Source organism: Macrobrachium nipponense, chromosome 18, assembly GCF_015104395.2.
Source record: "Macrobrachium nipponense isolate FS-2020 chromosome 18, ASM1510439v2, whole genome shotgun sequence".
Lineage (NCBI taxonomy): Eukaryota > Metazoa > Arthropoda > Malacostraca > Decapoda > Palaemonidae > Macrobrachium > Macrobrachium nipponense.
Window position 1 is genome coordinate 36,623,501 of NC_087211.1, and position 24,245 is coordinate 36,647,745.

The following is a 24,245-nucleotide window of genomic DNA, read 5'->3' on the forward strand; positions in this document are numbered from 1 at the left end:
GCTGATAACTTGGTAAACTACTTTGAAGAAAAAATTTAACGAATCTGTCATAGTTTAGAAAATAAGGTCCCCTCTGATCTCCCAGTGATCAAAATGAGTAATGTTGTGAAGTCTTCTTCTCTCTTTAGTTTTGGTTTGTATTTGTTATATGTGTTATTCATATGGGGGTACCCTTTATCTATACTGCGTTGAGTTTCTATCTCTCTTAGGAACTTATGGTTACATATTTCGAATACTTCTCTGTTGTTCTGGACTTCTCATTTGATCTCAGGAGGCTGGTTATATAGAAAAAATATGTGAGTTCAGTTTCCTTTAGGATTCTGGGCAAGTTAAACACCACGTTTTAGTTCCTATTATTGTAACACACAATTTCACCTTCCTATCACACACACATGACACAGGGTAAACGGAGTATAAACCGACACAAGTTATGCGTCCAGAAGTGAGTAGTTAACTGAACCTTTCTTTCGTTAACTGAACTCTGGACCCAGTTCTGATTTCTGGCTCCACCCTTTCTTCTTCTGGAGATCACCCTAATTCTTCATAATTGGGTAATCTTTCACGCCTACTACTTCCGGCGACGACATCTAACAAATCAGGGCGTACTGTGGGCAGTCTGTTCCACCCACTTGTTATTCGTTGCTCTCGGTCAAAGTTCACGTCTAACAGCTTGCATCATCGATTTTTGTTATGTTCCTTTCTGTGTTTTACGAGTGTCATAACGCAAACATCCTGGTTTGCGTTTCTCTTCTACTTCTCTTTCGCCTTCATCTACCAAAAACTCTACTAGCTAATATATTTCCTACATAACTAATCTTACATACTTCTGCCTAACAGTAATAGCAGATTCAGTAAGTTTGAAGAACAGAACATTAATGACTGAAATGACTGGGAAAAGTAAAAAAAACACCTACTGTGAAAATGACCCGTTTTCCATGAGTGACTTAAAATAGGCAAAAAACTCTAATGAGTTGCGGGAGCTATATTTTGATATTGTTCCAGTGAGTTTAGCACAGGCATCCGTCACAAACAGTGAAAAGCTTGTTTGTATAAGCAGGCTTACAAAGGAAAAGGTGATAACGAAAATCTTAGCTTTTATGGGCCAATATCGAACCTATCGTACCTATCAAAACTCATATAAAGAAACGGTAATTTACGAACAAACGTGGAAACACTTGACATACAACTCATCATTATAACAGATGATTATCAAGCTTACAGAAAAAAAAACCACTCAACAGAAACTACATTGTGCACAATTACAAAAGATACGACAAAAATGATGACAAGTAGAAAATGTGACATCCTGGTTGTGCTAGGCTTAAGTGCAGCATTTGACACAGTTGACCACTATCTGCTGCTTGTAGTGGGGCAGATAACAAAAAAATCGTGCAAATGATGATACTGTAAGGACGACATTCAGGCGAATGTTCACCCTTCCATTGTTAAAATCTCTATACCCATACGCCCCCTCTTTTCTTCCAGGAACTAAAATGCATGTACATGTGTCGGGAATCCGTTCCCTCTATGTAAAATCATTCATGTATTTTCGTCTGTGAAGAAACATTCACAGTGGGGGCTCTGTCCCTTTTTGTTTATGTTTGTTCGTGCGTGTGTGACGGACATTACACTTCCGTCTGCACGCCACCTTAGGTACAGCCTCATTTGCCGAATAAATAGCGCTAAAAGACTCACAACACAAACTGGGAAACAACTATCCACACTGACTCGAAAGGAGCAATACAAGCCATCACGAAAGGCAAGGCAAAGGAAAACATCAAACTCCTGACAAGTATATGGGCAATTGCAAACATCCACCAAACTAGAAACAGACAGATAAGACAAACAACAAACCTCCCACTAGCAAGATAAATTAAATGCAATTTCTCCCCTGAGAAGTCTTTCATCAACTAGCATCCCTGTCCATCTCTAGCTTCCTTCATCACCCCTCCCCTCATGCACATCACTATCCCTCCAGCACACTCAGCAGACAACACACACTACACAAAAGAAATCGGACCTGAAAAAGAATATGCCTCAGAATCTCACGAGCAATTTTACTAGCTAACTGTGCCTACAACTTGAGTCTTTCATTCTTCCAATCTGTTGGCCTCTCCTACTAGCCAACACTCACTACTATCGAGCTTTCCCTCCGACTGAAGGGTACCTTAGGGTTTAAAGGGTTTCAACCTTGCCCAAGAAAATCCTTCATTCAATATCAATATCACCTTCACCAAGTCATGTTCATGTATCACCGATAAAGTTTCATATCCTAAACATCTCACACTCCCAACCAATATGACCTACGGGCTGCTCTAGGAGCAAGAGCCCGTACTGGCACAAGGCCAGCTTAATCTCAAACAACAACAACAACACTGAATAAAGTTAGTTAACTCGCTCTCTTCGTATTGCCCAGACCTCACAATTGGTGACCAAGGAGTAGGTGACCCAAGCGATTTTGGCTTTGTCATTAAGGGACTAATTACTGCCGCTCACCTTCAGAGAACCTTTAACGGACCCATATGACGCCTAGTCTAGGTTCTCTGGTACTCCTCGACGCCATTAGCGGACTCACAACAGCATTTCTTCCCAGATGTGTTTTGGCGTTCAGTCTTATGGTTTGGCCCGCCATTCACGACTTCTCATTGACCATAAGCGTGAGTCTAACAATATGATGGAGAGTTCAGCGCATTCACCCGATTCCTCCGTGTCTGCCTCGACCCCGATCCATGAGATGATCCTTCTTTGCACTCAAATCCTCCTCGACGCCTGTACCCATAGCCCGGACCCCTTATTGTCAGAGACCCACCACCATGTCAAGCTGCAGCCCTTCTGTAGTGAGGACGTCGCAACATGGCATCACCCGGAACAGCGCCAAGGCAGACCTCATCACCGGGGTCCTCACAGCAGTTGCCTTCAAACGCCTCGTCCTATGGATGCGCAGCCAGAGCGGGGAGCTGCCCTATGAAGGCCTTCTCCGTCCTAGTTCCCCTGCGAGTTGCCCAAATTTTCGACCTCGTGGTCAACCCCATGACCACCTTGGATCCCAGACTGGCCTGGCACAAGCTCCAGGACCTGGTCCTCCTGCCAGAGGTGGACCACCAAGGACGAAGGCTAACTCTTCCACATGGTGAAGAAGGCAGATGGTATGTGGAGGCCCTGCAGTGAACCTCATCACCACGCCCGACAGCTACCCCCTGCCAAACATGTAGGACCTCATCGGGCCCCTCCACAGCATCAAGGTCTTCTCCGAGATCGACTTATTAAAGTTGTATTTTCAAGTACCTGTCCATCCCAATGACATTCCAAAGACAGCGATCATCACACCCTTCGGATCCTTTGTGTTTGCCTTCTCCACCTTCGGCCTGCGGAACACTGGGGTGGGCCACCTTTCAACGCCTCATGGACAGCATCCCCAGTGACTTACCCTTCTGCGTCTGCTACATGGACAATATTCTTATCTTTTTCAGATTGCCGGAGGAGTGCCTGAGCCACATCCGGGCCATCCTCAAGCGCCTACAGGAGAACGGACTTGTCGTCTGTTTTGACAAATGCACCTTTGGAGCTGAGACGGTGGATTTCTTTGGCCACGAAATTACAGCAGCAGGAGTTCATCCCATGGTGTCAAAGGTGGCCGCAGTGGAGAAGTTCCCGACACCGACGACCATCAAGGCCCTCCAAGAATTCATCGGGATGGTGAATTATTACCGAAGATTCATGCCTGACATCGCCCGCACCATGTGCCCTTTGACCGAGGTTCTGAAGGGCAAACCTAAAAAGCTGACATGGGGAGAAGACCAGCAGATCGTCTTCACCCGAACCAAGTCTTCCCTCAGCAAGGCCACCACCCTGGCTCACCAGGACCCCGACACACCCCTGATGCTCACCACCAATGCCAGCAACATCGCGTGCGGCGCCTTCCTGGAACAGCTGGTCAATGGAGTCCCCACACCGCTAGATTTTTTCAGCAAGAAGCTCAAACCCGCCGAGACTCGCTACAGCACATTCGACTGCGAGCTCCTTGCCGTCTATCAGGCCATCTGCAACTTCAAATATCTCCTGGAAGGCATCGCCATTCACTATAAAGATGGACTACCAGCCGCTGGTCCACGCCTTCGTCAAGGTGGGCGACACTTGGTCTGCAAGGCAGTAACGTCACCTTGCGGCCGTCTCCAAGTTCGGGTGCTCCATTGAATACGTCCCCAGTGGAGGAAATCCCGAAACCGACGCCCTCCTGAGGGTCAAGATCAACTCCCTTCACCTCGGCGTCGACTACGGAGACCTAGTGCGTGAACAAGCCTCCAACCCTGAAGTACCAGCCTACCGGACTGCCATCACCACCCTTCGCTGGGAGGACATCCCCTTTGGCCCCTCCAGGACAACGCTCGTCTGCGATACCAGCACAGGACGCCCTCATCCCCTGATACCCACCTCCAGCAGGAAACAAGTGTTCAACGTCATTCACAGCCTCTAGTACCCATCGCCCCGCACGACAACCAGGCTTCTAACGGAGAAGTTTGTGTGGCACAGCATCAGGAAGAACGCTTGGGAGTGGGCCAGAAACTGCATTGCGTGCCAGAGTAGCAAGACGGGAAGGCACACTGAATTGGGGATAGGCTCTTTTCCCCAGCCCAGGCGAAGATTCGGACACATCCATGTCGACGTTGTCCGACCTCTTCCTCCATCCGACGGTGCCAGATAGCTCCTGACAGCCAGTCTACCATGTGGCCCGAGGTCACCCCGATGTCAGAAGCCACTGCCGACGCCTGTGCCAAAGCCCTGCTGACCAGCTGGATCAACCGTTTTGGAGTGCCCAATGATGTCACGATGGACCGAGGACCCGCCTTCACGTCAGAGCTCTGGTCTTTCCTGGCACACCTGATGAGGACCAAGTACCACACCACGGCGTCCTACAATCCTGCAGCCAACAGCATGGTGGAAAGGGTCCATTGCTCCCTCAAGGCCTCATTGATGGCCCGCTGCCAGGTCCCTGATTTGGAAGGCAGTTTCCCTGGGTCCTCCTTGGTCTCCGTACCGCTCCAAGAGCCAACAGCAACCCTTCCCCAGCAGAGAAGGTGTACAGGTAGACCCCGACAGTGCCAGGTGAATTCTTCCCCGCTGACAGCGACGATCCTAATATTCCCGTGGCTAGGTTGAGTGCAGCCGCCCAGAAGTTCGTTCCCTGCTGAGAGACAGACGTCGACAGGATGAAGCAGTTCCACCCGCGAACCCTGCAGGTTCGTCTTCATAAGGAACGATGCCTCCCGCCTGCCCTTGATGAGGCCCTACCAGGGCCTGCACCGAGTCATCTGTCGGGAGAAGAAAGCATTCCTCGTGTCAATCGGCGGCCGCAAGGACTGGGTCTCGATAGATCACCTCAAGCCTGCCATCATCCCCGACGGAGATGACCCCGCGGAAGGCCCTCGCAACACCCCGATGCCGCTGGTTCCTGACAGTGCCCCAAAACGTTTTTGAGACTGCCCAAGGAAAGTAGTCGAACCCCCCAGGCACACTACCAGGGGCAGCATCCTGCTTTCTGGCCCTCAAGACGACGATGACATGCAAGACGCCCCTCAACTGAGGGAATCACAAACCCGAGGACTTCTTCAGCTCCCCGCAAGATTCCGTTAATCATCCAATGATTCTACATAATCACTGTCTTGGGGGATAGTATTTGTAAGGACGACATTCAGGCGAATGTTCACCCTTCCATGGTAAAAATCTCTATACCCATATGTCCTCTCTTTTCTTCCAGGATCTAAAATGTAAAGCATTTTACGCCCTTTCTTTTGATGTACATATGTCAGGAACCCGTTCTTTCTATGTAAAATTATTTATGTATTTTCGTCTGTCCCTTTTTGTTTATGTTTGTTCGTGTGTGCGTGACAGACACTACACTTCCGTCTGCACGCCGCCTTTTGTATAGTCTCATTTGCCGAATAAAGTTAGTTCGCTTGCTCTCCTCGTATTGCTCAGACCTCACAATACAAGCATCAAATTTGGCACAAGTGTCCTCCAAGGTATACTAATCAAATCTGCCCAATTGGCCAATTGAAAATCCAAGATGGCAGCCATTTTCATGATGGCCACCAAAATAACCACCCAAAGTAGATGTTTTTCTTAGAAATATTTGTAGTTGTCTGATTTGCATGATCTAAGTGAGGTGATTCCTATGTTTTGAAGCCCGCTGAACTATATTTTCCTGTTTAAAAAGCACTCTGAGACATATTTCTCAAGATGACCACCAAGATGTTTGTCTTTCTTTACATAAGTTTTGTCCCGGCTAGTACATTTTCAAAGTTATGCATACTGTGCTGCTGTTTTTTGATCTGCTACTGTTCACATATGCAGCTGCAGAGTGATGTGCAGGGAAGCTCTGCCTGAGAGCACTTGCATCTTCCTTTGCAAACCTTCTACAGGAGCACTTTGTCAATTCTTGACAGCTTGCTGCAATCGGTGGTAGTGTTGTCCACTGATCCGCCATGCTTCTCTTTTCTGTCCACCCCCATTCAGCTGGACTGCTCATGTGTGGATTACAGTGGGTTGCCTGGCCCAAGATGTTCCCAGCCTGGTAGGGTGCACACTGCATTTTATCTGAGGGCTGCCTGTGTTGGTGGAATTGAGTTGTACTTGCCTCTGCTTGCGAGCAAACAGCTCTAGTCTTGCTTTGTCCACACCAGTGGCTGCACTTGATCTGTCATACATGAGGACAACGAATCTTTCCAGCCTCTGCATGTCAAGATCACGAATCAATGTTGGATGCTGACTGAGATTGATGAATGTTTCAGTAATATCATCAAATACATTCCAAGTCTGCCATGCAGATTTCTTCGCTTTCCCACGGAAGGCAGACACAATGTCACATCCAGTGAATGCGTGAAAGTAGGGGATCCTTCTAGCTTTCTCAAGGGCAATTGCAGAAACTACCTCATGGACTGGAATCCATCACATATGGGCCTAATTTCTGGAAGGATGGCAGTACAGATATTGCTATGACTAGTACATCTGTGTCATTAGCCTTGATGATTATAGACTTGCTCCCATCAGTCGTTGCATCCCTAGCGTGAACAAATATTCGACTGTCAGCTTCTTCGGGACAACATGGGGACACAGCATCCAAAGACTTCACTGTGTTGCTAATGGATCCTCTCCTTTTGTGACGATGACTGGGCTTGTCGTTTCTGCTTCACACATCTTTTCAGCCAGGAAGTGAAACAGTTCAGTCTTATTGCTGGGGTCACGAAGGATGCTTTCCCAGTTTCCTGGTGTCTTGCTTGTTCCTGTCACTCTTCTTCTAACTCCTTTCCCCATTTTTTACCTTGTCTCTGATTTCAGACTTGATTTCTTGTATACATCAAAGACTATGTCACCTGCTTGTACCGAGCACCATGGATTCCACCTTTGGGATGATGTCTTATTTGGCATAGTCATGAAATGTCTTTGAAGTACGTGGAGGTGAGGCATTGATAAGTGATGAGCCGTCAATGATGATTGTATCTCCCTTTGGTTCTCCCACTGGGACATTCACTTGCACTTCAAGAATTTCAACCAGCTGTAACTTCTGACACATATGAAGCTTGCAGTTGTCACTGAGAGATGCAGGGTATGACTGATTCTCGTGCTTGAAGAATTCTTGCAAGTTACACTGTCTGTTCTGGCTTGAGATGAACAGTCGTGAGAATAATTGACAGTCATCTTTTATGACTTTCTCCTTAGAAATTCCCTCAGCCTGTTCTTGTTTGAAGAATGTGGTGATAGGTGGTGATGTCTTATATTAGAAGATGGAAGATTGCAGGATGGGAGGAATGATATCCCGAGTCGTAGATTTCTTTATTCCAAGCAGCAAAAGGTAAATATGTACAGAGGCTCTGCAGGGCGTGCAGTTCGCACCAAGAGCAGCAAGAAGAATAATCATGCGCATGAGCAGGGTGCATACAGGGTGACACATGCTGATGCATTCACAATAGGCAATTTTATTAAATACATGGAAATGCATATTACAGCAATTGGATAGTAAAATATACATTATTCCACACCTCCCTTCCCCCTTCTGCGTTCAAAGAGGTATTTTGAATGTACTAAACAAATTACATGCTGTAAATTTATCATGTACGCATGTACGAAGCAAGTTGCATACGGGGCGCATGGGCTTTGTACATTATGTAGGCCTGTTCAATCTTGGAGACCTGCGAGGGGGTTTGGAGGGAATTGATGACTTTTCCATGTCTGGGCTAAGGACCACAGGGAGATCAGAGTTGGGAACTTGATTGGGGCTGGGCAGTGGATATAGGAAGCGTAGCACTCGACCACTTGGGAGGCAGATCTCGTACTCGTGTGATCGTGCACCACCCATGACAATCCCAACTATGTCCCATCGGTGGGATATTGGGTCCTGGAGGCGGGCATGTTGGCCCACATTAAGCCTGGGCAGGGAGCGGGCGTGGGCGTCATAGTTGCGCTGCACCTGAGCAGCTCTGGCAGCGGCTCGGCGGTCACAGTCATGGGCCTTTTCCTGCCAATCTTCTGTTAATGACTGAGGATGGGCAGGCACACATGTACGGAGAGGGTGACCATACGGCACCTGGGCAGGAGAGCGACCAGACTGGTTGGGTGTGTTTCTTAAGGGGCCGGCTGGAACCCTTACAAATGGTGGTACAGGGCGAAAAATGCAAAGTCATGAAAAAATTCCCGGAGATTCATATGGCAATTGATAATACATATACGAAATATTTCGTCAAAATTCCTCTTACTTTCGTAGTTACAGGGTAATTAGTTAACGTAACTCAATATGCCTAAAACATTAATCCGTACAAGAAGATGCAATATTTCTTCTATTATCGTAAATTTTGATAATTATTGTCAAAGAAATTGGGAGAAATGGCATCTGTTGACATTCCCCGAGTCAAGAAGAGAGACTTCAGTCAGCTACCAACCAAGTCCAACCATCAGTGCGAGCACAAACTTCAAGTAGTCTACACGTTCGATTTCACCTCTGACATTCGCTTGCTTTTACATATGTTTATGTATGTTTCGGCAAGAATTTCATCGTGCCAATGAGGAAAAGACAAGGAAAACATCTCGCTAACATACAGACGAAGAAAAATTATTATTATTATTACAGAATATCATAATATATGCGTAGTTGTGCCCAAGGCTACGATCCTTGAGCAAAGGGATCTTCATTTATGATAAATAAAATAGCTTTGGTTTTTTAATACCCAAAATGGAATATGAAATTCATAATAATCATGATTTATTAAATTGTCTTTGTAAAAAGTGAGTACACCTGCGAGTTTCACCTCTGACACTCTTGCGTTTACGTTTATCTTTGTTTTGGCGAGAATTTCATCATGCCAAAGAGGAAAATACAAGGAAAACATCTCGCTAACATACAGAAGAAGAAAATTCGCTGTAATAAGCCGAGTTAGTGAAGGGGAGAGAGAGAGTTGCATAGGAAGGAGTGCCCCATCTTGCCTCATATACCCCAGGCTACGGTATATGAGCAAAGGGATCATCATTTATGATTAAATTATGATAAATAAAATAGTTTTGGTTTATCAATACACAAAAAAGAAATATACATCCATAATAATCATTATTTATTAACATTGTCTTTATAGAAATACGAAGGAAAACTTTGAACGCCCGTATCTCAAAACTATACTTATTGACCTTCAAAATCTACCTTCTCACTTAGTTTTAAAGCTATAACATTTGAATTTGGTATATAACTCAGAAAGACATTATAGAACAATCAAATAGAGCCCTTTTTTCCAATTTTTGTTTCGTCTTTTTTTATAATTTTTTTTATCCTGATTTATAGGGTTTATTTTTTCACCATATTGAAAAATTCATATCTAGCAAAAAAATGACTTTTAGAAAAAAACTCCCATTCGATTGGAGGTCTACATCAGGTCTATATATGATAGTAATCCTAGGTCTTAATATTAAATATCAAGGGAGGAGATAGAATTTGAAAAATGGTTATTTTCGGGATAAATCGCCCTGGCGTCACAAAACCGAAGGTCAGAGGCAAAAATCATATGTGGTTTGGAGATGTCCCAAGTCACCTTATTAAGTGGTATGAATATCAAAGTCCTGTCCTTAAAAAATGGCATTAGCTGGCCGGCCCCCTTAACTCAAGGAGACCACGATCGAAATCCTCGCAGTAAATGTTTCCTGTGGGGGCCGTTTTGAGGATCAAGTGCTTGACAGCCTTGACAGCGGCCTCAGCATGTCCATTAGACTGTGGGTAATGTGGCGACGAGGTGATGTGGTGTACACCCCAACGTTCTGTGAAGTTGGCAAATTCTTTGCTGGTAAACTGAGGTCCTCCATCGGTGCGCAGGTGTAAGGGAACACCCACCTCTCTGAAGTAGCAGCATGGTCGAGAAGGCAGTAGTTTTGCCCTTGCAAGGGACAACTACAGGCCAGCCGGAGAGGCAGTTGGCGACTACAAGAAAGGACTTCCCAGCTACCTGGAAGAAGTCCGCCAATACCGACTCAAAGGGCCTGGATGGATGGTCGTCGTTGTGGAGGGGCTCCTGTTGTTGGCTGGGAAGCAGGACTTGGCACAGCTCGCAGGCAACGATGGTGTTGGCAATGTCCGAGTCTATCCCAGGACAGAAGATGGTTTGTCGGGCCCGACGTTTGGTAGCCTCGATACCACGGTGACTATCATGGAGTCTGGCGAGTGTGTGGCAACGTAGAGCTGCAGAAACTAGTATTCTTGTCCCATAGAGCACGCGATTGCCATCAGTAGAGAGGGCTTCTCGCAGCTTCCAGTACAGTGATAAGGATGCATGTAGGTTGTACCGTTTCGTGGGAAACCCAGAACTGATGCAATTGTGAAGGTGAACATAGGTGGGGTCGGCCTGTGCTGCTATCGACATGTCCTGTAGAGTTCGGTCGGCATCAATGGTTGGGGCATCCTTGTCCTAGAAAGCTGTTGTAGCGTTGATGACGAACCTGATGTGTGCCGTTACCTCAGCACAGCCAGTCATATTCTCAGAGGTGGGGTAGCTGACTGGTGCATGAGAAAGTGCATCTGGGATGCATAGAGACTTGCCGGCGCACCACACTGCAGTAAATTGGTATTGCAACATGCACTCCTTCATTCGCTGGAGCCGTGGGTTTTCAACCATGTCCAATGTGTAGCTGTTGATGATGGGCACCAATGGGCGATGGTCAGTTTGGAGGTTGAAGGTTGGCAGTCTTTTCAGGTATAGGCTCCCAGTGGGAAGACATCACCTGGCCTCATCAGTAATAAAACCCATACACACAAGGAATATCATGCAATAGCAAGTAGGACAGGCCTACCCTAAGTTCCAGGCAGCGTAAACGTCAGTCTTCATACCCACTGTGTCAACTATGACAAAGTACCATTCTCTGACCCCTGTCTCCAGGCAAGAAGACTGACAACAGTGCATATGTATAGTAGTACCTAGTATTATTATTCTTATATCTTAATGTCATGGTATGGGAAAAATCCGCCCATGACATGAAGAGCGCTTGGGAGGAACCTGTTATAGGAAGAAGATCGAGAGGGAGACAGGGAATTAGATGTCGAGATAAAGTGGAGGAGGATATGGAGAGAAGAGGGTTTGGCAGAGGATGATGCCTTTGATAGAAGGCAGTGAAGAAGGCGCATCAGGCAACCGACTCCTCAATGTAGGGATAATGGTGGTCAAGCAAAGTTTGCCGAAGTCTGAAAGAGAAGGAGTGTACTTCATATGCAAAGAATTCACCCAAATCAAAATCTCTGTTCTGCATGGATATATACAGCTAGCCAAAGAGTGCCACTTTGATCTTCCCTTGCTTTGTCACCCTGCTCTTAGGTTACCTGAATAGTGCTAGGGGATTGATCTTAATTGGGTCATGAATAGAGTGGGTATATGCATCAAGTACATTCTTGACATATTCCTTGTACTGATTCTTGCCTGTATGCTCCAGTGTGTGCAGAGCTGCCACCACTGATTCATCTGCCCAGTTTCGACTGCTACAAGATCTTGGAAGTCGTCTAAGAAAGGATTACCCATTCGTTATATGGTATTAGAGAGGCTGAAAACCTGTGTCTGGAAGGTTTTCTGTCATGAGAGACCCTGCTCGTGATGCCTGTTGTTTTTCAGGTTCCCCAAGTCAACATTTTCAAGGTATTGTGAGGTCTGGACTGAGACAAGGAGAAATGCTTTCCGATTTATTGGTCAGAAAAGGACATATAAGGAGGCTGTGTGGACAGAATTGTACTGTCCATCACACATACATACCAAAAAAGGGATCGGACCCCTGCTGTGATTGTGCTTTCTTGCACCTACAAATAAACATATAAGCATACAGGATGTGTAAATTTATGATACATACATTGGCGGAAAGGCCGCAAACTACTCTACATTTTGGTATATGTAAAAAAGAGGTATATACATTGGGAGGACGGACATTTCGGTGGAACTGTCGTCCTTACAGATACTCCCCCCCACCAAGAAATTGATTATGGTAAAAATCATTGGATGATTGGTCAACGGTATCTTGCTGGAGGGTGGAGGAGTCCATGGGTTCGTGACTCCAACTGTCGAGGCATGTCCTCTGGCTCCTCGTCTTCAGACGAGTCGGACAGCAGGATGCCGCCCCTGTTGGTAGACCTGGGCGGTTTGACTGCTGTCCTTGGGGAGCCTCAGTGACGTCTGGGGGCGCTAGTAGGTCCTGACGGTGCATCATTCTGAGGGGAAGGCCTGTGAGGTACTTCTGCGGTGTCATCTTCATCAGGAATGGAGGCGGGTTTTAGCCGGTCGATGGAGACCCAGTGCTAACGGCCATTGTTTGCGATGAGGAACACCTCCGCTCGGCAGACAACTTGATGCAGTCCTTGATAGGGTCTCGTTAGGGGAGGGCGGGTGGCATCGTTCCTGATGAAGACGTGTATGCAGGAATCCAAGGCTTTCGGTCAGAACTGCTTCATTGTGTCAGAGAAGGTCTCGTGGCGGGGAATGAATTTCCGGGCTGCTGCATGGAGTCTTGACAGGGGGATGTCCTCGTCGTGGCTGTCGACTGGGAAGAATTCTCCTGGCAGTGTCAAGGTTTCCCCGTAGACCTTCTCTGTGGGTGATAGGTAGCCGTTGGCTCTTGGGGCAGTATGGAAGTCGAGGAGGACCCAGGGTAGTTGTGCCTTCCAGTTGGGGCCTGTGCAGCGTGCCATCAGGGAGGCCTTGAGGGAGCTGTGAGTCCTTTCCACCATGCCGTTTACTGCGGGGTTGTAGGCTGTGGTGGTGCGGTGCTTCGCCCCCATCAGGTGTGCCAGGGCGGTCCAGAGTTTCAAGGTGAAGGCGGTTCCTTGTTCTGTCATGACATCGTCTGGCACTCCGAAACGTGTGATCCAGCTGGAGAGGAGGGCTTCGGCGCAGGCATCAGCAGTGGCTCCTGACATCGGGGTGGCCTCTGGCCACCTGGTGAACCGGTCGACCACTGTCAGGAGGTATCTGGCGCCGTCGGATGGGGGGAAGCAGGCCGACGACGCCTATGTGTATCCCTGTCTTGCTGCTCTGGCATGTGATACAGTTCTTAACCCACTCCTGGGAGTCCTTCTTGATGATGTGCCACACGAACTTCTCCATCGGAAGCCTGGTTGTTGTGCAGGGCGACAGATGCAAGAGGCTGTATCATGTTGAATACCAGCTTCCGCTAGGAGGCTGGGACCAAGGGGCGCAGGCAGCCGGCGCTGGCGTCGCAGAGGAGCGTAGATTTGGAAGGATCGAAGGGGATGTCTTCCCATTAGAGGGAGGTGATGGCGGTGCAGTAGGCTGGTACTTCGGGGTCGGAGGTTTGCTCCCATGCTAGGTCCTCGTAGTTCACACCGAGATGCAGGGAATTTAGATCGATTTTTGAGAGGGCGTCGGCTACAGAGTTCCTCCTGCTGGGGACGTACTCGATGGAGCACCTGAACTTGGATACAGCCGCGAGGTGTCGCTGCTGTCTTGCAGACCAAGCATCTCCCACCTTGACAAAGGCGTGGACCAGGGGCTGGTGGTCCTTATGGTGAACGGGACACCTTCCAGGAGGTACTTGAAGTGGTGGACGGCTTGGTAGACAGCGAGGAGCTGCAGTCAAAGGTGGTAGAGGGTTTCGACTGGTTTCAGCTTCCTGCTGAAGTAGGCCAGCGGTGTTGGGACTCCGTTAGTTAGCTGTTCCAGGATGGCGCCACAGGCGATGTTACTGGCATCGGCTGTGAGAGTCAGGGATGTGTTGGGATCCTAGTGAGCCAAGGTTGTAGCTCTGCTGAGGGAAGACTTGGTGTGATTGAAGGCACGCTGCTGGGCCTCCTCCCATATCAGCCTCTTTGGCTTGTCTTCAGGACCTCGGTCAGCGGGTGACGTCTGGTGTGAATCTCCTGTAGTAGTTCACCATCCTTTGAACTCTTGGAGGGCCTTGACCGTTGTCGGTGTCGGAAACTTCTCCACTGTGGCTACCTTCGATGTCATGGGGTGTACTCCTGCTGGGGTGATTTCATGGCCCAGGAAATCCACTTTCTCCGCATCGAGGGTACACTTATTGAACCGGATGATGATCCCTTCTCATGCAGGCGCTTGAGGATGGCCTGAACGTGGTTCAGGTGTTCCTCTGGCAATCTGGAAAATATAAGGATGTCATCTACATAGCAGATGCAGAAGGGTAATTTGCTGAGGATGCTTTCCATTAGGCACTGGAAGGTAGCTCTAGCGTTCCGCAGGCCAAAGGTGGAGAAGGTGAAGACGAATGACCCAAAGGGCATGATGATTGCCGTCTTCGGGAAGGACAGGAACTTGGAAATACGACTTTAGGAGGTACACCTTTGAAAATATCTTCGCCCCGTGGAGGGGACCGGTGAGATCCTGCATGTTCGGCCGGGGGTAGCTGTCATGTGTGGTGACGAGGTTGAGGCGACGGTAGTCCCTGCAGGGCCTCCATGTGCCGTCTGCCTTCCTCACCATGTGGAGGGGGGATGCCCAGGGGCTCGCAGCCTTCATGCAGATACCCATCTGCTCCATCTCCACGAACGTGTTCTTGGCTTCCTGGAGGAGCTTCTGCAGGAGGTAGCAGAACTTTGTGTGAATCGGGGGGGCCTTGGTTTTGATGTGGTGGTACACACCATGCTTGGGCGCGACCCATGCCGTCTGGCGGAGCTCAGGTCGGGAGACGTCCGGGAACTCCTGTAGAAAGGAACTGTACTTGTGGGGGAGGACGGAGCAAATGGTGGGAGCCCTGGAGCCCATGGTGAGAGGGCGAGAGAGGCAGGTTCTCATGTCCAGGAGGCGTTGGCAGGCTACGTCCACTAGGAGCCTGTGGTGGGCCAGGAAGTCTGTTCCGAGGAGGGGGGCTCTGACATCTGCGATGAAGAAAGGCCAGGTGTAGGTCCAACCAAGGAATGCGATGGTCTGGGTCTTGGTGCCATAGGAACAAATGGGGGTCCCGTTGGTGGCTATAAGGGCAACTGGGGTGTCAGGGGCGCGGTTCCGGTCCTCTGCTGATAGTGGGAATACCAACTGCATGGCCCTGGTATCGACCAGCATCCTGTGACCAGAGATCTTGTCTTTGATGTAGAACCCTCTGCGGTGGGATCTGGCTATTGTCGCTACCAAGGAGGGTGGTTTTGGGTGCCGCCTACCTGGCTTTTTGAAGGCATGAAGGAGCAGGGGCGCACGTACTTCCTTGCTTTTTTCCTGTATCTCTGGTGGTAGATACACCAGCTGACGTTCTGGCGGGGCTGTGGGGGTACCCTCCTCTAGAGGGCTGCGTCAATCTCCACTTCTTCGGGGTCTTCCTGCTGCAGGCTGTTGGCCGACGGCAGGGAGGGGTGAGTTTCCCAGCACGGGTGGCGTTGTAGAGCTTGTGCGCTTGTTCTACCGGGCTCTCCATCTCCATGTTGTCGGCGTCCTCGATCTGGCAGTGTACTTGAGGGGCGTGTTAGCGGAGGAAGAGCTGCCTCAGGATGCTTACCTCCTTCCTGCCCCCCTGGGAGTCTCTCTCTGGCAGCAATACCAGGGCCTGTAGCTTGTGCCGGGCTAGCCTCCCAGGACGAAAATTTGGGTGGCTCTTTCGGGAAGCAGGAGGGAGAGGATCCGGATCAGCTGCATCTTGAGGTCGTTGTAGGGGATCTCTCCGGACAGGGTGGACATCCATGGGGTGAGATGGTTGAATATGTCCTCCGGGAGAGCTGAGGCGACCAGGTCTGACTTGGTGCCCTTTGTAGTGATCCTGCGGAGCCGAAACTGGATATCTGCTCGTTGGATCCAGGCTGCAACGTTCTGCTGGGAGAAGGGCGGCAGTTTGACGGAGTGCGGCTCAGGTGGTGCGGCGGTGGCTCACAAAGGCATGGATCGGGGCATCGAGGAACTACGCGGAGGGCACTGGTAAGCTTCCATTCTTAACTCGAGTTCCCCATCTCGTGCTACAGTCGACGGAGGTTGTTAAAGGCGGGCCAAATCGTAAGACAAAAGGCCAAAACACTCCTGTAGGGGATGTGCCGTTTTGAGTCCGCTAATGGTATTTTCGTCGACCGCAGATAGGAGCATCAGAGACCTAAACTAAGGTGCTGTAAATTTATGATACATATATATTGGATTAAAGGCCGCAAACTGCTCTACATTTTGGTATATGTAAAAGAGAGGTATATACATTGGGAGGATGGACATTTTGGTGGAACTGTCATCCTTACAGTATTCTCCTTCAAACTGCTTAAGAAGCCGTGCCATCTCTTGTCCTGAGAGCATCCATCGTCGAAAGGCAACAAGACTCTCTAAGCCCCACAGCACCCTCTGAGCCTTTCACTATCCTGTTCTCCTGCTAATGACCCTGGTCATATGGAATTACCGAAAATTTATTTGGGGTCTTGGAAAGCACCCAGTGAGAGCGTTTCTCAAACTCATCTTTGACAACGTTGGGCAAGGACTTCAACCATCTCCACAGTCACTGGGAATATCGTCAACTTATATCTCTGGACGTTGCCCTGATTTAATTTAGAAAATTAGGCATATTTACGGGACAAACATTTACACTGAACTATTGAATTTGGTGCTGAATTCCCTCTCTGCACAACATTGTTCAACAGAAACATTGTATTGATGCCCGTCCGATGTCCGACATCATTCCCAGAGATTGCCTCCATATTTCAAATACATAAATGTTGATCATGATAATTAAAATTGGGTTCATATGTTTTCAGTTGCCTAACAATCAATCAATTCAAAACACTTAACCACTTTCGCAAGGCTAATGCTCCCTTAGGTAGATGAATATAGTTTTATTTTATTATGAATAATAAATAGTTAAATTCAGCATTTATACCATAAAAATAAAAAAAATAAAAATTCAAGAGGGCTCCAACTCTAATATCAATAAGTAGTTCTTGAGGGATCATCTTTACAAATTTGGTGCTTTTATCCGCCCTGTAACAGTAATTTCAAAATCTGACACTACCTGACTATGATAGATTATCGTCATTAATGTAATAAAATATTGTTATGAATGTAATACAACAGAACACCGAAGTCGTGTTTGCTACTCTTCGGGGTTCGGTTATTTGTTTTCTATTTGACAACTGTAGATAGTGGAATTAAATTATTAACACTCAGCAATGCGAAAAGATTTTGGGGGATAATTTTTTGTGGAGAAAACATACAAATAGGCAACATCATAAGCAACTTTTCAACAGTAATTAGTTATTTTAATCTTTACAACGCCACCTCTTACTTTTCTGTCACAGCCCAATAATCTGTTTTCGCTTATTTTGTATTTCTTTGAATCTGTATCAGAGTAGTACTAGAATTCTTTGTATATGCCATGCATTCAATTTTTACTATAGCAATAATACTTTTTACAAAAATGTACTATAATATTAATTGTTTGGATACTATATATATTTCCTCGAACTTCCCCGTTTGTCTTCGCTATCAAATGCATTATATAACAGATAAATTGTCAAATCTTCCTTTTCTTAAAGACATGCTTATTAGTAGTATCTCTGGTCAAGCTGGAAAACATTCCCCATACCAATTGGCAAAATTTGAAGAAATCGGGGTGTCTAAATATGCAATGCATAACGTACCCAGCCCAGGCCTAAATATCCGAACTGCAAACAGCTGATTTCAGTGGGCCCACCAGGACAAGAGAGGCGAAAGTGAGACGTAGAGAAACAGTGTTAATTAAGTAAGCAGTTGTCGATTTTAACCATATGCTAGTTATTCTTCTATATAAGCTAGTTATTCTTCTATATAAGCTAGGTCTGAGATTACTACGGTTTGATGTCTGAACTGTGAAGTTAGTTTTAAGAAGCAGGTTACCAGGCATAAACTGCTATGTAGCCTAGGTAGCCTACTAGGTAGTTAACTGTGATTACTAGCTACTAGGTAGTACCTAGGCCAGTACTTTGATTCCGTGCTTAGTCTGACCTTTCTCTCTTGAGACTGACCATTTTACCGTAAGTCTGGTTAGGTCATAGGTAGTACCTACCTACTAGCCTATATTCACTCTTGAGAAATGCCCACTACCGTGATTTTTTACCCTACTACCAAGTAGCTACCTAGGTATAGGTAGACCTACAGTAGCCCTGACCCCTCACTCTGCATTAACTCTCAGGCATTTCAAAGGGAATACGACCTAACTAAGACTTAACGTGACGTAATCAAACCTCGAACGCAGTATTCTAACCTGGCCCCTGAAACATGCACCTCCCCCGAAAAGCAAGTTAGCCTACATGAATGGTGAGATAGCTAGCCTAGTAGCTAGGCTAGGTACCTATGTACTAGTACCTAGGTATGAACCACAAATTAAGGCCAGAGATGCCACAAGGCCAGTTACTTGGATGCAGCCTAAGTCTAATCTTACCCAGGGTGCTGAGGCCTACCAGAAACTGCTACAATGGTAAAACTTACTACTCCCTGTGGTTCACTGATTGCCTGTAGCTATAGGCTACTAGAAACTAGGTAGCTATATGCAAAATGGGTGCCGTGTTGAGTACTAACCCCATGAGGATGAAAAATAAAAACAAGAAGGCACACACTTCCTCTTGTTTCAGTTCTGGTAACTGACTTCTTCATCAAGCCAGTTTGCTACATTGTCTTTTACATAAGACTTCAAGGGTGAACTGAAGCAACCTTTGAACTTGAGAGAATGTAGGTATAGGTAGCTACTTAGGTATATAGCCTAGCTTATGTCAAAAGGATGCTTTCCATGCTGCTTCCCACCAAAACTGTCACTTTCACAGTTTGTAAATGAAGAAAAATAGGCATACTTGTTTTATTGCAGGTTATATATACATCATACAATACGATTATTTGATGGCACAACAACCCTCCAGTATTTCACAAGCAGAAAAGACAAATGTTTCACCTTTAATAGAGGATGGGTTCCATTCTAACTGATCACTTAACTCCTTGTGTGGAAAACCCATGTAACATGACCTGTTTTAAACAAAATTTTAGACTTCATTTGGTATTATCAACATCCTGCTCAGTGCAGTGCTCCTTTTAACCACTTTCTTCTATAGTATTCAGAATTCCACAGTGCTGCAGTGACAGTTTCAGTCAGTCACACCATATACGGAATGCTGCAGTTACAAGACAAAATACAATATTCACTATTTTACAGTTATTTAGACTGTAATTCTGCAAACATAGTCAAGCAACCAACACCATATATGATATTCATGTGTATAGGATACTCTGTGGACAGGGTAAGTAAGAGGCAGGTACTATTCCCTTGTTGATGCTTTATTACAGAGACGTCTTAATCCTAAGGTGGGTACAGGGCAATTGGCGTTTGCCCCAAAGTCTTGACGCGACTGAGTTAGGTACTAATGCGTTGCTAACCATAGACATAACAACTTTCGAAAGAACGGGATACTGACACTGCCAATTTGCAAATACATGATGGCATTCATGTATGCACTATCTGATGATACTTGCGTGACCCCAATCACTATGTTAACACCCCGCACCTACAAAACCCAACTGACTAGCAAATCCTTGAAGGCATCTTCACAGCAGACATAAATGCTGACCCTAATTAAACACTTCTACTCAGTACCAGAACAATGTCTCCCTAATTCCTATCACGTCACCTAGTATTTGAAATCCTAACTCATTTACACAACTAGTCTCACCAGAAACATAATTCAAAACAGTCTTTTATTCACTGCCACCACTGTTAATGCCGCTGCCACCACTATTTAAAGGCCTAAAGGGACATTGACTTACCCTTTCAGGACCATATTTTTGGTAATGTGAACCAGAGTGAGGCACTGCCACCAAAATCTGATAATACTCTCCTCAGTGAGAATGAGGGATATAAAATTTACCTCTTTGAGGTCTGTTGGTAGCCATGACCTTAGAGCAGTAAGACACTCTCTCTCTCTCTCTCTCTCTCTCTCTCGTCCCATCCAACTAACTCAGGTAGCTAAATCATACTCCTGAATTACCAAAATACTTTTTTTTTAAGAGTAAAAGGATTAACTAAATAAATCAAATTCTCAAAGAAACAAATGTTGAATAAGTTAAAATTCAAAATACAAATAATGCACCACTGTAATTAAAACAGAAAACTAAAATAACCCTGGGGATCGGACCAAACCCGTCCACCCCTTTCTCTACAATAATTAGACATCAGTCATAAGATAGATAATCAAAAGTCAGTCTCCCCACACCATTACCATGGAACTATCAAATAAGTTCCCACTGAAGTTGCTAGAAATGTCTGTTAAAACAAAGAAAGAAAAGGGACCCCACATGAATAAATTGCAAATAAACCAAAATATTCCCATTATGTAGGGGAACAGCTCGTACGTACACAAGCACGAAGTTTCTCACAAGACATTCCCCTTAATATGATGTCATTGATTCGTCAAAAGTTCATTGCACTGGACAGATAGATGACGTCATATACAGCTCATTATCACACCCATAAAATCTACCCAAAACTAGATCCTTGCTTTCACTCATTCACAGACCTAAGATGTGATCTGTCTCTGTTTAGGCAGCAACCTTGCCAAATCGCACCACCCCAGGGGATGCGTCAACATTTCCAGAGCTCGATTTGTCTCCGTGGGAGCTAACGCTGAATCTATTATTTTAAGATCCCGCTTGTTTCCATAGGAGTCAAAATGATGATATCTATCATTTCAAAGTATGTCATCACTCATCACATCCGTCTATCAACCATCAGTCAACAAAAAAAAGCAATTTAAAAATATAATATATAAAGAAAAGTAAATAAACCTGAAAACCTTACAAAGACATCATAAGCCTTTCATAGAGATTATTCCTTCACCAATGGCACAAGTAAGAACTGACTCCCAAATGTCTGCCCCCTACCCTACCCCACCCCACAGGGGATGGCACAACATGATTAGAGTGGCTCAAGTGTAAGCCAAACCTGCTTGCTAGGACTGAGAGTATTACTAGAATACAATCATCCCCATCCTAATCATGTTATGGGCAAACTAGATAGAATGCCGAGAGGCCTATCCCTAGAACCAGACACCCCTGGAATGCATGGTCCAGCCTCTAAATATTAGTTCCGCCCTTGAACTATCAATCTGATACCTCTCAAGTCTGAAAATTATCGAGTACGTAATTGATGACCCTACCACTGTTCCCACTATTTAGCTTCAGCTATGAACCCAATCTCAACTACAGTATGATATCTTTTCCTATTTGTCAGGTCCAATAAATTTTACAAAAAGTGGAAAATTCCAAAAAAGTAGTCCAAAACAGATATAGCATGATATTAAATGAGGCTCTTGGACTCAATCTCAGGAACAAATTCCAAGGATACAAGAGCCCCCTCACCACATCAAGGTGGTCTCATTTCGAGGGGGAGAGGGATATTAAAGGAAATTATTAGTAACACTATATAATTTTATTTGAATATTTGTTGTTTTCAGTCTTTACAAAAGACAACTATCATATCTCCTAGGAACACAATCAAGGAAAAAATGTGTGTCTGAAAATATGTTCAAATATTGTGTAGTTATTTTGTTAGACAAAAGATCTTGATATTGATGGAGAAAACAATATAGAAAGTAACTATACATACACTACTTTTGCATAAAAATTTGACTAGGGCATGAACTTGCACTTCACCCTCCTTAAGGGAAAATGATATTGCAGTCATCACCTGTTTAATTAAGTTTTAACATTTTATTTATATTTTGATTAGCCTAATCATATAGAAAGCCTACTTGAAGGAAAGAATGGTTGTGAAATTTATTTGGCAGCATTTAAGTAACAATATCAGTGGCATGGCTGTAAAAACTGGGCTTAGTACATAATGAACAAGCTACAGGTCTTTCAGTGTCCTTTAAACCCTTTTGTGTTCATAATAAAAGTACTGTACATTGATTGCTTTGTCCAGTACGAGAATGATGGTACATACCTCAATGAAGAGTATGTTGATTGCTAAGTGCTTAAAGATTGTTCATGAGCAGCAGAGACAAGGAGAGGCCATTACACTGTCACACATATTTATTGTATTAATGTTCTAATTAATTTTGAGTTGTATAAGCATTTTTGTTTGAGGCTGTAAACTGATAGATTTTGTGAAAGACTATGAGGATTATTTCTTTGGGATTATCATGCTCAACATCTTTCAGGTTATGAAGATTGCTCATCTTGATGATACATCTCAGGAAATCACAGAACAGCAGGTAAATAACAGATCTTCTGAAAATGTACTTATGTTTATCATACTACAATAGAATTTCATATAAAGCACGTTTTATATTTCTTTTTGAGGGGAAAAGTGCCATCTTTTTGAAAGGAAAGTGCCATATGTAACTTTATTGTACTTCCTCTAGAGCTTAATGATTTATTTCAGCTTAAGGTATGTTTTCAAGTTGTCCTCTTTGTATGTAATAGATTTGTAACAGCAACTGAATGAGCTCTCCATTTCTAGGTGACAGAGTTATTATTGGAAGTACGCCATCAGACTATACTTCACTGGAATTATCGACGGCTGAAAGTCTTGCCGCAGAGAGTGCTACGGGAATGTTCTCATATCCATCAGATATATCTAAAGCGAAATTTATTAACATCCTTAGTAAGTGACATGGTATTAGCTTGATGTTATTTGTTTGGACCAAGTAGTGAGCACTGACATATAATCTCTTCAAAGCAATACTACTGTAGTGTACTGCAATAGTACTTGAGTACAAATCATGATCCTTTCCCTACCAATCTCACAAAGCTCTATATGTTAATTTCAAATTGTGGATCAAACTCACTGAATTATTATATATTGGAGGTTGTTAGTGTTTTTTTTTTGAAAATCTTATTGTGTTGTAATTTGCTTTGAATCCTTTAAGAATTGTTTGACAAGTTGCTGTTTGTGAAAGGTAACTCAAAGGTAACTATTTTGGTACTTTGGATAAGTTTGCACACAGTTACTCTGTAAGTCTTTTATTCTGCATATGTTGTAAGATTGACTACCAAGAATAATATTAATGTCTTTTTTATTTGTTTCCAATTTAAAGCTCATAATAATTTTTCACTATTAATAAATAAAGATGGTGAGTAATGTGCATACTTTACTGTATTAGAGTAATCCATCAATTATCTGGATTAATCGAGCCAAGATCCGTCTGATAATATAGTGAAATCTGAATAGTACGGGAAATAAAAAAATTTAGGGATATTCAAGGACAACTCGATACCATACCCTTCCTTGTCAACACCACATAACTGCAAATACTCACTATGCTTGTAAACAACAACCATCAAACTTTAAAATGAAAACTTTCTGCAAAAGGCAATTACTTATGTTTTTTCCTATTTGTAATAAAATATACTACATACATACACTTGTAGGAAAAAAAGGCATCCTCTACTTTTTCTTTTTTCTAGTAAATAACTAGTTGAGTAGGTAGGTAGCCTAACTCTGTTTATCCACATCCTACCATGGTTTTATGGCCATTAATGTATTTTTATAAATCAACTTTCTTACCAGTTGTTCTATTGTATTACCATACACAAGCTGAAAATGTATACTATTTGTGAACTACAGACCTTGGCTAGCCCAGCTGTTACACTCATAGTATCTATTTGCAAAAGCCAAATAGGATACCACTGTATGTATACATCTGTAGTATTTAGATAAAAGTAATGGTAATGAATTTTACTTACAGATTCCATTTATACTGATATATCAACAATTGTAATAAGTATGACAAAACCAATCATCCTGCCCTGCTGCTCAGAGTCCTCTTGCTAGTTCTCCTTCCCCTT

General features: G+C 44.9%; 2 protein-coding genes across 3 annotated transcripts in view; one reads left to right on the forward strand and one right to left on the reverse strand.

Moving 5' to 3' along the window:
* LOC135196551 (uncharacterized) overlaps positions 1-24,245 on the reverse strand; it is a 233,842-nt gene that overhangs the window by 77,770 nt on the left and 131,827 nt on the right. The gene's annotated exons all lie outside the window — the stretch shown is intronic.
* Positions 17,943-24,245, forward strand: part of LOC135196977 (leucine-rich repeat-containing protein 28-like) — a 138,563-nt gene continuing 132,260 nt past the window's right edge. Inside the window, exons 1-3 of one of the 2 annotated variants that reach the window (XM_064223853.1) lie at positions 17,943-18,174; positions 22,616-22,669; positions 22,918-23,061. In XM_064223853.1, the coding sequence (XP_064079923.1) occupies positions 22,619-22,669; positions 22,918-23,061 (195 nt within the window). In that variant the 5' untranslated portion in view covers positions 17,943-18,174; positions 22,616-22,618. Of the gene's footprint in view, positions 18,175-18,301; positions 18,326-22,615; positions 22,670-22,917; positions 23,062-24,245 lie in introns of those variants that run through there. The other variant, XM_064223854.1, reaches the window with a different exon arrangement.